General features: G+C 37.0%; 1 protein-coding gene across 1 annotated transcript in view; it reads left to right on the top strand.

Annotated features, from left to right (window-relative positions):
* The first annotated feature begins 1,895 nt into the window (after positions 1-1,895).
* The window catches only part of INVS (inversin), a 101,425-nt gene continuing 85,619 nt past the window's right edge, over positions 1,896-17,701 (top strand). The window contains exons 1-2 of the mRNA XM_085306805.1: positions 1,896-2,022; positions 9,881-10,047. Of these exons, the coding sequence (XP_085162931.1) occupies positions 1,917-2,022; positions 9,881-10,047 (273 nt within the window). The 5' untranslated portion in view covers positions 1,896-1,916. The remainder of the gene's footprint in view (positions 2,023-9,880; positions 10,048-17,701) is intronic.

The following is a 17,701-nucleotide window of genomic DNA, read 5'->3' as shown; positions in this document are numbered from 1 at the left end:
GAAGAAATCACTTCCAACAGTGAATTTCCAGATCAGCTGAAATGAAAGTGAAAGAGAAAATATTTAGATAAAAAGTGAAGAAGTTAGAAGGAAAGTTACCAGTAATAATTGGTGGGAATAAAAAGAGTACCTCAGAATCCTGACAAATGTAAAATTCCAATGGTGCATATAATAGAGACTCTTGACATATTCTCTATATCCAGAGGAAGCTTTTTGGGAAAAGGTAGAGACAAGTTAGAGACAAATTGTAGTYTTAATGTCAGGTACGTGTTAAATGATGTGTCATAGGACCCAGTTCTGCAGCCTTCTTCCTTATCCCTCCTGTCTCCTGTTCAGATTGCAGCTGAATATTATAGTGTTTCTTTCATGTAGCTGACAAATTTATGTAGCTATAGGAAAATCAAGGGGGGAGGAGGGGAAGATTAATGGTCTAGGAGGGGGAAGTACTGCAGCTGTTTGTAATTCACACTCAATTTCATGCTGTCCCTTTTACTTGGTTCAAATCTACCTGAATCAAAAATGCCTCATCTGCTTATCTGCAGTGTTATGTAGGGAAAATAACAGAAAGCAAAAGCCATACTGCTGAGTTGGGAGGAACAGTTAACTTGGAAGGAAACTTGCCAATTATGTGTCCTCAAAAGTCAAAAATCTGTTCCACTGAAGGAGAGGAACTGTGTTGGGCCCGGGAGTGCTGCTCTGCCGGGCTGCGCCCAAGGCCGGCAGGGATGCTGCAGCGGGCAGGAGCCACGCAGTGGGCAGCGGCCTGAGAGGCGCTCCGCGGTCAGAGCTGTGGGCAACATGGGGCCCCGCATAGCCGCAGAGGGGAACGAGGCCCTAGACCAGTAATGGTCGTGGGATGGCCCCGTGGGGTTGTTAAAGACCCCAAGCGGACGGGGCTGCAGTGCCTTGGGTGTCCCAAGCGGGACTCGCGCTGCTGCGAATCTATAACAGTTTGAAAGACTGTTACAGCATAATTATTTAATTTTAGTCTATGTCTTAACGCATATCTTGTTTGTACTTGGGTCAGCTCTGACCACTCTGCATTGTCACATATGCATGTGCATTTTCATGTGCTTTCTTAAGTACCAWGTGCAGTTCAGGTTTCTGTAATTTGTGGTGGTGTATTGCAGCACTGTTTGTCTATCTTCTGTGACCCTAAAAGTGGAAATGATTATAACCTTCCATACATTAGATTCTTCCAGTTCCTTTTTATAGTCTGCTCATAGAAATTAACCAAGCCATGAATCCATTAATGTCTGTGTTTTGGTTATGGAGGAAGATCACCTACTTGCAGTGTAAAGCAGATGTGTCAAAAAATCTGAGAGGGTTTAAGGCCAGACAATCTGATTCATTGTGGCTTTTCTTATACATATATTTTTCCTACTTCTGTTTCAAATTTGAAGAAGAATCAAAGAACTGATCTAGCTTTTCCAGTTATGCCAGTTGCTCAAATAAAAGATTGTACTTACAACTCTTGTCCTGCTTATGTCCATAGACCATCATGGTAAGATTCCTCCAAATATTAAGTACAGTGTATCAGATATCATATATAAAGTATCATGTGTTACTGATTTGAAGCATGCATGCCAGCACCTTAAGAACAAGTTAACTAGTGTATTTGTATATACACTATCCTATTTGCAGCTGTTTGCAAAGCTTACAGATTGAATTTTATGTTGAAGGCAACAAAACTATAATATAATATATATCCTTAAAGTAGGCTTTCTCTAGTTGAACCTAGACCTGAGGTGGATTTAACATTTTTTTTTTTACAGGACAATTTATTTTCTTTAGCATTGCCTTAATAATCTTAACATTATTATGAATTTGGTTATATTTTATTGTCTTTCTAGAACTGAATTCCTACAAAAATGTTGTTGATTCATATCTGACCTATGATAATACCTTGAAAGAGTATGAATGTTTCAGTGAACTGCCTCTTCAGTGGTTCCTCATTAGCATCTGAAGTGCATGCTGCTGCTGTTAATGGAGATAAGAGTGCCCTCCAAAAGCTAATAGCAGGTAAATGTTTTCATTGTAAGTGAATTTGATGACTTAAAAGCTGAAGCTTTAAAGATCAGAGCAATAAGTTAAAACAAAAAATATTTTCATTTTCAATTTAATTTATTTCTAAAATAAATGCAGTCCTGAAAATACAACTGCTTATTATTACTTTATCATCCATTGCCTTTGAGCTGTACTTCTATGTGAAGCAGGAAACTGGTAAAAGCAATATGACCAGCAGAGTTATTTAAGACTCCTGTTTTAAGAGTCTGTTTTAAAATTCTGGAAAAATTATGCTTTGGGCTGAAGCATTTTGGCTCCAAATCTCATTTCTGGGTGTTGATGAGGATGAAGGACTAAAATATCAAGAAACTCGTTCTGTATTTATGCTGTCTTTTGTCAATTTTAATAGGTATCAAGGATTTAATGGTAATCATATTAAACATTTTAGTTTCTTTRTGTATCTTCTGGTGACCTGTGCTGAAGACAAGATAGTAAGCTATATGAATCTATAGTGTCAGTGACATAGAAAGCCATGCTGCCTTGGTTAAAGATACAAAGCTGAGGCAGACAGGAAAATTAGTACCAGTAGCTATAGCAAATCAATCTTGCAGACTTAAAATAGTGTATCCTACCAATTCTTAAATTTGAGACCTGATGGTGAGTAGTTTACACTATTTAGATAAACATGTATTTAATAATCTTAAATTATTAAGTATCACTGTAGTAAGACTTCATCTGCATCTTCAGAAATGTATTGTCTGGGCAGAATTTTAATTGCAGTTTCAGAATCTGAGACTTTGTTCTTTCTCCTTGCTGATCAAACTACTGCAGTGAATGGTTGTCTTTATAGACTATATCTAATTCTCACAGAAGACGTCTAGAAATGATTTTACTAAACCAAGGAAAAGTTTGAGGGAACAGACATTGCAGAAGCGCCTTAAATTGAAAGAAGTATTTTTTGCTGGGCCTTCAGCTTTATTTTGTCTTATGATAAAACTAAGGCTGCAACATATTGATCATTTAATGATATCCAGTCACTCTTGTGTAGAACATTTATTAAACAACAGAAGTGCAGTTAAAAGGCTGACACTTCTGGAATCTGTGGAATGTCACTACAAAGTAGCTTCAAGTACCTGTTTTTTGAAGTTCTCTGCATATTACAAAAACTTTCAGCTAACCATTAAAGGAGGGAAAAAAAGGCTGAGTTTTCAAATTTTTACTAACAAGTAGAAGTTACAATAAAGAATTTTTGTTGAATTTGGTGTGTTTTTTTTTAATGACAGCCAAAAGACAGTACTTTGAAAATATGAAGGAATAATTACTTTTATATTGCTGGTAAATATTGTCAAGTATACCACAAAACAGCCATTAGAACCAGGAATGGAAATCACTATTCTTTTAATGATGATCATGCTGCAAAAAAATAAAAATACTGTGTGTTACCACAGAATCACAGAGTGCTTGAGGTTGGAAGGGACCTCTGAAGACCATCAGGGTCACCTGGAGCATGTTAGACAGGATCATGTACAGATAGGTTTTGAATATCTCTGGAGAAGGAGACTCACAGCCTATCTGGGCAACCTGGTCCAGGGCTCTGTCACTCTCACAGTAGGGAAGTTCTTCCTTTTATTCAGGTGGAACTTGCTGTGTTTCAGTTTGTGCCCATTGCCTATTGTTCTGTCACTTGGCGCCCCTGAAAAGAGTCTGGCCCCATCTCTTGACACCCTCCCTTAAGGTATTTATAGACATTGATAAGATCTCCCCTCAGTCTTCTCTCTCCAGGCTAAATAAGCCCAGCTCTCGCAGCCTTCCCTCCTAAAAGAGATGCTCTTGCCTTCTAATCACCTTTGTAGCCCTATGCTGGACTGTTTCCAGTAGTTCCATGTCCCTCTTGTACTGGGGAGCCCAGAACTGGATGCAGTACTCCAGATGTGGCCTCACCAGGGCTGTGTAAAGGGGGAGGATCACCTCTCTCAACCTGCTGGCAACACTCTTCCTAATGCACCCCAGGATACCATTGGCCTTCTTGGCCACAAGGGCACATTGCTCAACTTGTTGTCCATGAGGACTCCCAGGTCCTTCTCTGCAGAGCTGCTCTCCAGCAGGTCAGCCCCTAGCCTGTACTGGTGCCTAGGATTATTTCTCCCTAGGAGCAGGGCTCTGCACTTGCCCTTGTTAAACTTCATGAGGTTTTTCTCCGCCCAGCTCTCCAGGCCTGTCCAGGTCCCTTTGCATGGCAGCACAGCGTGGGGTATCAGCCACTCCTCCCAGTTTGGTGTCATCAGCAAACTTGCTGAGGAGGCACTCTGTCCCTTCATCCAGGGCATTGATGAATAAATTAAACAAGACTGTCCTCACTACTGAGCCCTATGGAACTCCACGAGCCACAGGCCTCTAATTAGACTCTGTGCCACTGATGACAACCCTCTGAGCTTGCCTTTCAGCTAGAAATCCACTCAATCCACTCTCAGTTCACTTCACTGTTTACTCATCTAACCCACGCTTCCAGAGCGTGCCTAGGAGGATGTTATAGGAGACAGTGTCAAAAGCCTTGCTGAAGTGAAGGGAGACAACTTCCCCTGCTCTTCCCTCATCTCCCCAGCCAGTCATTTCATCATGGAAGGCTATCAGATTGGTTAAGTGTGATTTCTCCTTGGTGAATCCATGCTGATTAGCCCTGATCAGCTTCTTGTCCTCCATACACCTGGAGATGACATCCAGGATGAGCTGTTCCATCACCTTTCCAGGGATGGAGGTGAGGCTGACTGGCCTATAGTTGCCTGATTCCTCCTTCTTGTCCTTTTTGAAGACTGGAGTGACATTGGTGTTCTTCTGCTCTTCAGGCACCTCTCTAGTTCTCCATGACCTTTCAAAGATGATGGAGAGTGGCCTAGCAATAACATTTGCACTTGTGGGTGCATCCCATCATGGCCCATGGATTTGAGGGTATCATATTTGCCTAATAGATCTCTAACCTGATCCTCCTTGACCAAGGGAAAGTCTTCCCTTCTCCAGACTTTCTCCTTTATCTCCAGGCTCTGTGATTCTTGAGGGCTGSCCTTAGCAGTGAAGACTGAAGCATAGAAGGCATTCACTAACTCTGCCTTTTCTGAATCCTTCATCACCAGGGCACCCACTCCATTCAGCAGCAGGCCTACATTTTCCCTAGTCTTTGTTTTGCTACTGATGTATTTGAAGAAGCTCCTCTTGTTGTCCTTGATGTCCCTTGCCAGATTTAATTCCAAATGGGTCTTAGCTTTCCTTATTGAATCCCTGCATACTCTGACCACGTTCTTGTAATCCTCCCAAGTGGCCTGTCCCCTCTTTCACATTCTGTGTACATTCCTCTTCTGTCTGAGTTTGGCCTGGAGTTCCTGCTCATCCATGCAGGTCTCCTACCCCCTTTGCTGGACTTCTTTCTCCTTGGGATGCACTGCTTTTGAGCTTGGAGGAAGTGATGCTTGAATACTAGCCACCTCTCCTGGACCCTCCTTTCTTCTGCGGCTCAGCCCATGGGATTCCTCCAAGTAGGTTTCTGAAGAGGCCCAAATCTGCTCTCCTGAAGTCCAGGGTTGCGATCCTGCTTATTGCTGTGCTTCCTCCATGCAGGATCCTGAATTCCACCATCTCATGGTCACTGCAGCCAATACTGTCTCCAACCTTTACATCTCYAACCAGTCCATCTTTATTGGTTAGTACGAGGTCCAGCAGGACACCCCTCCTCATTACCTCCTCCACCACCTGTGACAAGAAGTTATCATCGATGCACTGCAGGAGCCTTCTGGACTCTTTGTGCCTAGCTGCATTGCATTTCCAGCAGATTTGAGGGTGGTTGAAGTCCCTCATGAGAACCAAGGGGCTATTGTGTTTGGGAAGGAAAAACTGCATGATTCTTGCAGTCTTTGCTGTAATAGCAACATTTGTCTCTTCTGCTTTTTCATGCGTTGACAGGATATGACACAGGCTTTACTTATGCCAGGACAGGATGAAAAAAAAAAGAAAGAAAAGAAAAAGTAATTGCCTAGTAGAAGAGAAATGCCTAGCCTGACATCAAAGTGGTATTTTTAGATTTTTCTGAGGCACTGTTGGTATAAATTGAGGCCAGAAGTAAATTGAGCAGTTGATGTGCTGGACTTCATGAGTGCACTTAGTAGCATCATGTAATCTAGGACAGTACTTCAGTGTTATGTATGTGTGTCCTGGATCACTTAACAACATTCTATTAACATAACAAAGCTTTATATCTGATTATATGTATAGAGGTATATCCACTAAGATAAAATATCACTTTCTCCTCCTTTTAGGGAGAGCCTTTCCCTCTGAATTCATTAATACATTCCTCTTCAAGTTTTCCCCATGCAATTACTAACATATGAGGGGCAGAGAATCTGATTAATCAGTTTCTTAAGAAAATAGGAGCCTCTCTAACCTGTTTGGCAGTTATTCCATTTTCTACTGTAGCTTGATGAAGCATGCATGAATGTATACAAATATATACACTGTATGTCCATGTAATTCATTTATAGGGGAACATACATAATTTTCCCCTCGTAGTTTGTAATTTTAAAGGAGCACCGATGTTTGAAATAGTACAGTGTGTTTCAGATACTGTGTTCCTTTACCAGTTCAGAGACCTAAATAGACAGAATCCAAGGTAAAAAGTACCATTTATAGTGAGAAAGATGTTTGTGGAATAAACTGTTCCTATATGTTAACCACTACTGAAACTTAGTTACAGGGCTTTTAAAGCACCTTATGGTATAAATACCACAAAACACAGTATATGCCATGTTTGTATTGTGTAATCCATGTTTGAACAAAAAGTATGCTAATTGTTTGCCTTGCATGAGTTGCCTAGGACTGTGTAACATTGTTTTAGAATCCTACAATGTAAGGCTTTGGGGAATGCTCACAGTATGATGTTTCCTGTGTTTTATATGACATTGAACATGTCTTGAATTAGTATTTCCATGTTAAAACTCCTCTGCATGATTTTAATCCTTGACAAAAAGGGTGCAAAAGTTCGTTTTATGGTTGGAGGATTGTTTTGCATTTAAAGTTTTTATATACAGTTTAAGGGAGATGCATATAATTGTTTTTAAAGAGCATGCAGAATCTCTTTACAAGAACAAAGAAATAGGCATTACACTGAGCTGTCCATTCAGTCTAACTCCTCATTCTAAAACTGTTATTATCTACCACTGCGATACAAGTACCTTTTAGATCTCCAATAAGATCTTTTATTTTAAACGTTAACTACAAGTTCTGAGTTGCAAATATGCAGATGTATGCTTCTGATTCTCCTCTCTGTCTCTCTCTTCCTTGTTCGTCAGTGTAGGATGTTGAATAAAACTTAAATGGGGTATTAAAAAGAGGCAAGATTCGTGCAAGTAGCAAGAGGCCATCTTTCACAAAATTCAGCAAAATTCAGGTTTTCCTACCACTTTTCCACTCCCCTTTTTGGTATAACAGTGTATAGAGATGTTATACAATCTGATGTAACAGCTTATGTAGACTGCAAGGAAGTGATAAAATCTGAATATATAAATTAAATTTCAGAAATAGCCTACTTGATTCTGTGATACTCATGGCCTGTGAACAAACCTATGGAATGCATACTCTTTTTTGGGGAGAGGGGTGGGAGAGTGAAGAAGGTTTGATCCTGAAAGTGGAAGGATCAAACAGAATTCCTTTCTTAGGCTCACATGCAGAAGATAATTTAATTTTGCAATGGCACATTTCAGATACACCAATGAATTCATGTCTGAATTAAGTAGTAAAATACTTGCTACTGTATTTGTATTTGTATACTGTATTTGTACTGTACTGTACAGTAGTCTTGTGAGTTCTGAGTTTATTAATTACTTCATTTTTGAATGTTTAAAAGGCTATCTGTACTTTCTTGATTCCAGAAAACAGTAATTTACTGTAACTGTGATACCCATGAGTTTTTGCAGTTAGTGTATTTCATGAGCTTAGTCTCCTTGAGCATCTGATAGTAATATAGTAGCTCCTAGTCCTTTTTCTATCTCTTATGCTGAGCACAGACATGCTTCCAGTGAAATACCTGCAAGACTCAAACTATTAGAAGGCTTTGAGAGGCCTTTAAAAAGACAAAATAAAAAGCAGTCTGCTAGATGAAAATAGTTTCTTTACCTGAAAAGCAGTGTAGCAACCTCACGCAAATCACTATCATCAAGCTTTCAAGGTCTAGCTTGTTTTTCAGCCAGGCTGTTTGCATTCATTCAAGGCCTTTGTCATTCATCAGCTACATCACTCTTTAGTTGCTGAAGGGGGAAAAATGTCCATTGCTTTACTTGAGCTGATATTCTACTTGAGGCCATGTTTGCTAGTCTGATCCTGTACCCACATCTTTCTTTTAGTCTGTACATTCTGTATAGTCTCATATAACAGAAAGGCAATTTGGAATTTGAGAGAGAGGGACTTGTTCTGCAAAGTACTGATTTAAGAAAACAGGTTATTGTTATAAGCTGCATGTTTCTGTATTTTTTTTAATACATGTAACTGTGTAGGTCCTATTATCTTCAACAAATTTAAGAGGATTTTTAGGCTGTGTTAACAATGAACGGTGGGATATGGTTTTGTGATGTCTGAATTGCCACTGAGTGAGCTAATACTAGAACAACACCTGACTATAGTTAGCTTGTTAGAAAAACTGGCTTATTAGTTGGGATCATGGTCATGTTTACACAACTCTTAACTCACCTTTAGAAACTTATTACAAATTATTTCTTTGAAATTACTTATAACTATAGTACTATAAAATAAACTTATAACTTTTTTTTGACCTTTTCTTTTCTTTTTTTTTTTTTTTTTTTTTTTTTTTTTTTTTTTNATTTGAGGAGTAAGGAATAAGCCGTATACAACACTTCATTCTCTCGTTCTTAGCTGAGATTCAGTCAGAATCTTATGCAGCTCTTATTCAAGGCCCCGCAGGAAAAAATGACAAGTATAAGTTTACATATGAAGTTTTCCATTATTTGATTTTTCTTCCCTAGTAAAATATGTCCGTCACTTATTTATGTAGTAGATTACTGAAAAAAGATCTAAGACTCTGCTGTCATGCTCATCATAAGAAAGCTTCTAAAATAAAAAATGAGGGACACTCTCTTTCCTGTATAGTTTGTATTCTGGTATTTCAGTGGAAGGCGTGTAGGTGAAAGAGTGCTGATACATGTTTAAAAACTAAAGCAGAAAACATATGTTGGATTCAAGTGAAATTAACAAAATAGCCATATAAATTAAGAAAAAAAAAATATAATGATTGAAATTTAAAGTCGAAATAAGAATCTATAGTGTTAGGGTTGCATTACTGTCTATCAAACCAGATGGTGATGCGTGTGATATGCTAAGGGAGGTCAGAGAGGCTGAATTGACAGGAATCACAATAGTAATGGATGTTATTCTCATTAGTATTGGGTGAATGGCATATTGAGGATATGATCCAAAAACTGAATTTTATGGTGAGGAAGTTTCAAAACTTGTTTCAGTTAAAGTAAATTTATAGGTTTCAGGAGGACTATTTGGTTTATTTGCTGTTGATGTTTTTTTAAGCAATCTTTGCAACCAAAATCTCTGTAACTATTGTTAAATGATATACACTGCATAAAGTTACTTATTGTAGGTGCATTTGTGGAGTTCATGGTTTCTGCATGTATTTTTTTTCTGTAAACACATTTTCAAATTCCCTACGTCAATAACAATAGGTGAGATTAAAAATTGGAAACTTTGTTTTTATGTTATGCTCCTTTATTTTAATCACCCTGTTCATTTGTGTATTTCCCTTTTAATAATAAGAATACTACTGGCAGTTAGTTAGTGATAGACCTAATTGTTTTATATAATTTTTAAGGAAACTCTGAGCTGAAAGATAAAGAGGACCAATTTGGAAGAACTCCACTTATGTACTGCGTACTGGCTGACAGGCTGGACTGTGCTGAAGCATTGCTGAAGGCAGGAGCAGATGTTAACAGAGCTGATCATAGCCAAAGGACTGCTCTCCATCTTGCTGCACAAAAGGTAATAAAATGAAAAGAGCTCTGCCATTATAGTGCCTTGAGAAGCAAATAAGCAAATAGTATGTTGTATCTTTGGACACTTCGATTATTTTAGAGACCAATAATGCTACGATATTTAGAGATTAAAAAAAAAAAAAAGGCCCATGCCAAAGTAAATCAACATGGAAGTTTACTTATTTATTTATTTATTTTCTTTTTTACTCAGTGTATTTGTAACAGTTTGAGGAGACAGTTGACTTCCTTGGTCTGTTTTAAGAACTCTTACTTTCTGGGAAAAAACAATTCTTGTCTATTTTGGGATAATTAGTTTTAGGTAAAGACTTAGAGCTTAGTTTTGCATACACTAGTACTGATTAGAATATTACCTTTTATTTCAGCAGATATAAGGCCAAATCAGTGCCAGGACCAGGAGAGAAATGCATTACAGAAGGAACTGTTGCTCTTTTTAAAATTTCAGTTTATAATATTATTGAATTACATTGTCACAATAAAGGGTGCTAAAGGAAGAATTTAACCATTAAAATGTAATTTAAAGTTTAATTTCAGTGTTTCAATAATTTTGAGTGTTTTCAGGACTCGGGCAGAAGTGTCCACAATAACAGGGAAATGAGCAAACTGCTGATGGAGAGAGAAAAAAAGTGGGTTGGCTGCCTAGTCAAGACTTGTGAGTTCATAAACTGAATGTAAAAACAAGTCCACAGAGAAGATAAGGCTCAAACTGAAAGGAACAGCTTGTACTTACTATTTTTCTTTTTATACTTATGTTTGAGAATGTAACTGCTCAAAAATTAAGGTTGTTTTGACAATGTAAGTTGTGTCTTTTGGTACAAGTAAGGCAGAGAGTGCTTGCCATAGTTTCTGTACCAAACCACTCCTATTTATAATACCTTTTCACGTGTTCATAATCTTTCACAGTTTTCAGCTATTTTTAATAGTTTTTAATATACTCTGCAATTTTCTGTTTTTATTTTATTCAGGGTTATGTAAGGTAGCCATAGTGTGGTACAGTATTTAATGAGATGGGATGTATACATTTGAATAGAGAAGCATTTGATAAGGTTATAATAAGCTGATGTGACCATAAGATGGAAAACAGAAGGGCAGATTACAGAGTAGAGAGACACTCAAAGTTCATGAGGAGTTACTTCTTAATTAATCTTAATTATATTTAATTTTATTAAGTACATTTACTTCAGGTAGTTAAAGATACTGTTGGGTTTTTAAGCATATTAAACCGGATAGGTTTAATGAAGGGCTTGCTTATGCTCCAAACTGTTTGGGGAGCCCTGAGAACTGCACGGAGCTGTTGGGGAGCTGCTAGACACACAGGTTGGATGTCCAGGCAGGACTCAACTTGTTTTATCTTAAGGGCTGTGTCCCAGCCTTGAGTATCTACTGACTGGGAAGCAGCTAGACATTGTTGAAAAAATGGAGTATGCATCATGCCCAGCCTTGACAGGAACTCAGTCAGTGCATAGAGAGCATGCTCTGGGGCTGTTATCACATACTCTGACACTCACTGATTCCTCACCAGGTCTTCCACAGGTGTTCTCACTACAGAGGACAATGCTCAGTCACACTTCCAGTGAATGGGTTTCCATAGAGACAGTGTGGTCTGTGTTGTTGCATCTTGTATTGGGGATTTAAATGTTCAGATAATGTCTTATATTCACGAGTTCTGCAGGCAAACTCAGATGAGAATGTTAGCCGTTTAAAGCTAATGTGAATGCATTCTTAAAATGTGTACAGTAATGCACTAAATAAATGAAACTAGATTAATACTATACTTACAGTAAGTTATAGTTTAGTAAGAATAGGCTAAATGGTTTATTCAGTCACCTTCCCTCTCCGGTATCTTCATGAAATACTTGTCATCATCATAACCTTGTCCCTAATGTACAAGGGTTAACATCATGTTTCTAAGTGACTAGCTTGCTTGTTGTGAATTTTATTGTTCCAATGCATTCCATAAACATAGCAAAGTCAGAGACTTAAAATTGCTGTGAGATACTATATTTACCTAGACTTACCTGGTGTTCATATGATCTTTAGATTTTATGACCCTGATAAACAAATGAACATTTTAATCATATTGAAAACTTGATTTTATTAAGTACATATATTTTAGGTAAAGATATATATATTTTTAACCATATTTAAACAAGATAAATTCCTGTTTGAATGTTTGTCTGTATGTTCATGTTTTGGGTATTTGTGTTCTAGCTATTCAAGGCAGAGATGTTTTGTCTTATCACAATATACCTTAACTGCCTACACTCTTTCTCTTCCTTTGTATTGTGCCACAATCACGAAAGGCCAGTTTATACCATGTGATACTGTCGGACCTTTGTAGATGTGCTTCCAGTTGACACAGCAGCTGAAAAGAGAGGTATCATTTTTACCTCATGCACTCCTAGGTGAAGAACTAAGGCAAAATTTAACCAGGTCAGAGTAAAAATACCTTTCTATTGCAAATGTTTTAGCTGGACGTAGTTCACCACATGGCCACCTAGCTGCTTATGCCGTCTTAGTGCTAGTGTGGCCAAAAGTGGTCAGGAGAAAGTCCTTGCATCTGATTTTCATTTAGCTAATTTAACTGTATTCTCAGATTGTATTCTATGCCTTCTGAGGAGTTATTTACTGTTGATGTCAGCTTATCAAGTTAAGATTTTGTGAGTGTAAAATTTTGTTGTCTTTCTTTTCTTGTTTCTATTTTAAGATCTACATTTCTGTCATGAATACCTTCTGCAGATTTTTAAAATTGAAATTCAAAGCAATTTTGTTCCATACRGATTTGGTTATTTGAATAATGTCTTGCATTCTCATTATTCCTCTTTCATACTTTTGGTTTATGTTTCCCTCTAACATGAGGGCTAAAAATTCTTTTTTTCAAAGTGAATGCTGAGTTTCTCTTCTGTAAGCTGTACTGAAAGTTGGCTTTGAAGGAAGAAGAGAAAAAATGCTACAAAATTACCAATTTTTACAAACTTACTGTCAGTACTGGTTAATCATGAGTCTACATATTTATCAAGGCCACTGTCATGCTTCTCTTGTGTGCAAGCTTGCATGTCAGTCACTCARTGTCCTGTGCTTCTTCAAAAACAGATTAACAGTTTCTGGGGCTTTACATGACTTTGTAATTCTCTGTAAATTTGTAGTCATAGATACAGGGCATTTTCAGCAACCGTGCTTAGAGATTTAGAGTCTTAAATGCACTTTAAGTTGCATGCTAATTTTTGCTTTCTTTAGAGATAGAAATTAAGATTAAAGCACAGACCTCTATGTGCAACTGATGAAGATACACAGGCACAAAAGGGGGGGAGGGTGAAAACACAGAACTTCTCACACACAATCTGAACTAGAGCAGATAGACATAAAATCTAGTTAGATTTCCTGGATAGGAACATTCKTTTCTATGTACTAGAATTATCTCTTCCTTGAAAGAGGAGGAGAACTGTTAAGTGGAATATTAAAAAAAATTTATGTATGAAATACCCCCTCACATACATGCATTCATATATATATATGCACACACACATGTATGTGTGTACATATATATATATATCTATATACACATGTGTGTATATACAGATATATGTGCATGCATGCATGTGTGTGTGATATTTAATAGATTCATGATTACCTTTGGGGACAAGACTAATAGCATTTTCAAGAGGTCTGGACAGTGGGTAGAAGTTCCTGCCTGGCAGTGTCTGTGTGTATGTGTATTTGTTTTTTAAATTAAAAAAAAATGCATTTTTAGCTTGTCCAAATTCTGGGATACACGGTTTTTGAGAAGGAATTTTCTTCATCTTTCTTTCCTCTTTCTTTGTAACTCCAAACCTTGCTCAGTATAGAGATGAAAAAAACGATAGACAATACAGGATTCATCTTCTGGTTGCATATTAAATATACAGCTCAAACTATTGTACTATGATAAAATTTCCAAAAGGTTTCTGGGAAATATATTACCTAACTAAATATTAAGGAGCTATTTTAAGACCAAAAGTTAGCCATTTCTTCATTCCCTCTCTTCCATCCCCCCATTTCTGTGTAGCTCTCGTTATAGGATTTTTGCTTCCCTGGCATTTCTCATTGTTACATTTTGTCAACATTTTTTATATGTTGAATGTATTCATGTTTGCTTATTTACACTTTCCCTGCTGTTCCTTCACTGCAAATGAGAATTAATATTTCAAACATTTCTTCTGAAATGGCTCTTCTGTTGTGTTTTGAAAAAGTTCCTTTACAAATATGAAACATGACAGATTTTGTCAATCCCARTTGCCAAAAGCCAACTCCTTCTTCTGCTTAGTGTGTTATATTCTGCCCTCTGCAACAAGGATGGACTACTTCCTGGTACAGCCTTCAGCTCTGATGGGATGATATTGAGACCTCGTACCAAAATATACTTACTGAGTAGACTTGAAAAGCAGGAGAAAAAAAAAGATTTTTGGGGCACTGTTTTTAAACTGCTCAAAAAGGAATTGTCACCAAGATTAACATCTGCATGCTTTTTGCAGTTTTTTGTTCTCTCATGGAGTTTTTTGGAACACCTTACTGACACACCGAGAAGCCACAAAATTTGAATGTTTTTTCCTTGTTGTCATTATACAGGCTTTTTTATGTGTCCCTTTATAGGAATTCCTCTATCTTGCATTTGATTTGCCAAAAATGGTCTTTCTGCTGTATTTGGGAGCTGCAGAACTGGCCCCTCAGAATCTCAGATGCAAAGGGTTTTTGAGAAAGTGTTCTTCTAATGCCAAGTATGATTTAGCCATCTTGGATTGAGGGAAACTGCATGTTTTCACTAATAGGTTCAGATTAAAGATGGTGGCTCTACTATTAATAATCCTGCTTATCCAAAGGAAGATTTGTTTTCCTTATCTGCAGGATGGTTGCCATTTGTCTATATGAAGATCTTGCAGTACTTTTTCTTCAATATCAGTTAAGACTACAGACAATGTAAGGTTCCTTCCTGTAGTTTCTCTTCAGTATCAAATAACTCTGCTAAGGTACTGATAGAAATGCCTGCTCATTTGAGATAAAACTATTCTTGTTTCTTTATCTAGAGACTTTACTGATTAAAAAAAAAAGAAAAAAGAAAAAAGAAAAAACGAAGAAAGGACTGGACCACCAATCATTCAGTCTTAGTAAAATATTTTGTATGTTTTTAGCTATGGTTTAAGAACAAACATTCAGAAATCTAGCATTATCCTGAATTCAGTCACTAGTATTAGGTGTAGTGAATTAGGACTTTAACTGTCTTTCTTCTCTAGGAGCAGTTTTTGATTGGTAGGACTTAAATGCACACCAGAAACATCATTCCATCATTCCATTATCACTGTGAAGTCTTGTCTGTCCCTTCTGGAACATGTGGTAGCATGCATCACTTACGTTACATGGCCATAATTGATATGTATGTGTGTATACATGCCACCTGTCTTTCTGTTTTTAACTTCCACATTTTTTATCCATATATCCATATTCAGCCACTGTCTTCAGAATATTACCTCTTTAAACTTTTGCTACCTGTCATACTTGTTGTTACTGTTGTGTAAAGATTTTCCTTCTTAAAATCAATTCTTCCACTCCTTCAAATAGGGAAAAATGCTAATAAACATGCCCAGTATTCAAAATTAAAATCCTCATTTGTTGATAGTATAGAATTCTTTCTAAATTATAGGCTAAATTTACAACATTATCCATATGGTCATACAAAACATGATCTGATGTGATAGAGTGTCTCTTAGTGATTCTTTATTGCTTCAGTTTCTCCCAGTGGCACCTCTAACTCATTTTTAAGTAGTTACTTACTATTTGCAGTTGTGTAGTTGATCTCTTCCCAGGTATTCTGAKGCACTTAAAGTGCTTTTTCTTACTGTCTCACAAATGTCCTAGGAGCCATCTTTCAAAACTGGGAGTGACAAAAATAACTGTACTTTGCTTTGGACATCAATAAACAGTGTCAACATTTCTGCACTAGATATAGATGCTATTCATGATCTCTGTCAAAAATGTTTCTGCTTGCATAGTCACATTGATGCATGCCCTTCCGTATGTTCTTTTCAATTCCAATGATATCTTCTGTCTGCTGATAAACATCCTTTGCATTTAGCAGTTAAGCTTTACTTACCTATTGATCTAAAATAAATTCTTAACATGGATAAGGAAGTAGAAAGTTAAACTCCTTGCTTAAATGTAACAAATATGATCTTTTATCTTGATGGAAAATATTTAAAGTGTATAGTATAATGCAACTGTAAAATGAATTGTATGTAAGATGCAAGATGGAATGAGAACAATTTCATGTAACTGTAAAAATGTGCATTGCAGGTATATGAGCATGAGCTAATGTTGTCTAGATCACTTTTAATACAGAAAAGTAGGTAGATTTTTGGTGCAGTTCATTCATCCTAGGGATGCAGTGATTGGCTCAGGCATCCTTTTAGACATCTACCTGATGTATTTTTCTATGTTGTAGATGTCTAAATTATGACAAATGAATCTAACCCAAGATACATGTTTTTTTAAAAGTCATCTTTTTCAAATCTTCATTGAAATTATCTTTCATAGTACCTTTTTTTTGTTCATCAGCTCTTTGACAGCAATCTGTTTCAGTCTTTGCGGGCAGGTGGCCATGTAAATGAAGTCAATTTTGCTTTTGTGCTTACTGCACTAATATCAACTGTATGTGAAATTTGATGTTTTCTGAAAAAAGGCTTGATGTAAGTTTATGTTCATGTCAAAACTCAGCAAAGGTTTATATGAAYTTTAGGACTTTAATAATGTAGAGTATAAGACATGGAAACCAGTCTTTTCTCTGAGCATATCAATCCTGAAAAAGCACATTGAAAGTAACTTTTCTCCAGCTCCATGTTCCAACTTTCTGTTACAGTAGTTAGATCAGATCTTTGCTGAATCCATGACAGTGCACAAGGTGCATTCCTTTGGTGATGAATCATACAGTTCATACAAAATAACGTAAGTCTTTCTTCTCATGAGATGATTTAGAATTCTATTTCTTTTTAACACTAGTTTGAATGTCCAATTTGGAGTAGGTGGACTTGTACAGAACTTCATTATGTAGTTCTTTCTTTCCCTTCCATTTTAAAATGAGAATTTGATAAACTGACCTATTGGTAAGGTCTGTATAGTTTGTTGGGGAATTGAGGTTATTTCTAGTTTTGGGGGGATTTTTTTTTCTTTTTCCTTTGCGGCTGAATCTCTTGACCTACAGCTATGTTGTGGAGGTAAATGCCTGTGTTGGGTTTTATGTTGTATCTCTGAGCACCTTTTCTTGATCAATCCAAGTAAATGTTTAGTACTGCATGCATTCTACAACATTAAGCAGCTTCCTGTTTTGCTAATAACACAAGTGCTAAGACACATTCTGCAATTTCTGCAAATGTCTCATTAAAGTATTTATTGTTATTGATGGAATGAGTCTGATTCAATGGATGACAGATGGCTTGGGCTCATGTACTATTCCTCCACCACAAATTCCCTGATTTGTCTTCTATTGTTGCCAGCGTCTGGAGAATATGGCTAATGAGCATGCCATTACTTGCTTCACATCTGGAATTTTGGTTTGAGCAACAGTTAATATATTTCAAGTATTTCAAATTAATTCCTAATTTCAGAACAATTGTTTT

This window comes from Rhea americana, unplaced genomic scaffold (genome assembly GCF_003343005.1).
Source record: "Rhea americana isolate MKP2758 unplaced genomic scaffold, rheAme1 scaffold_248, whole genome shotgun sequence".
In the NCBI taxonomy this organism is placed as follows: Eukaryota; Metazoa; Chordata; class Aves; order Rheiformes; family Rheidae; genus Rhea; species Rhea americana.
This window is presented reverse-complemented; position numbering and strand designations above follow the sequence as displayed.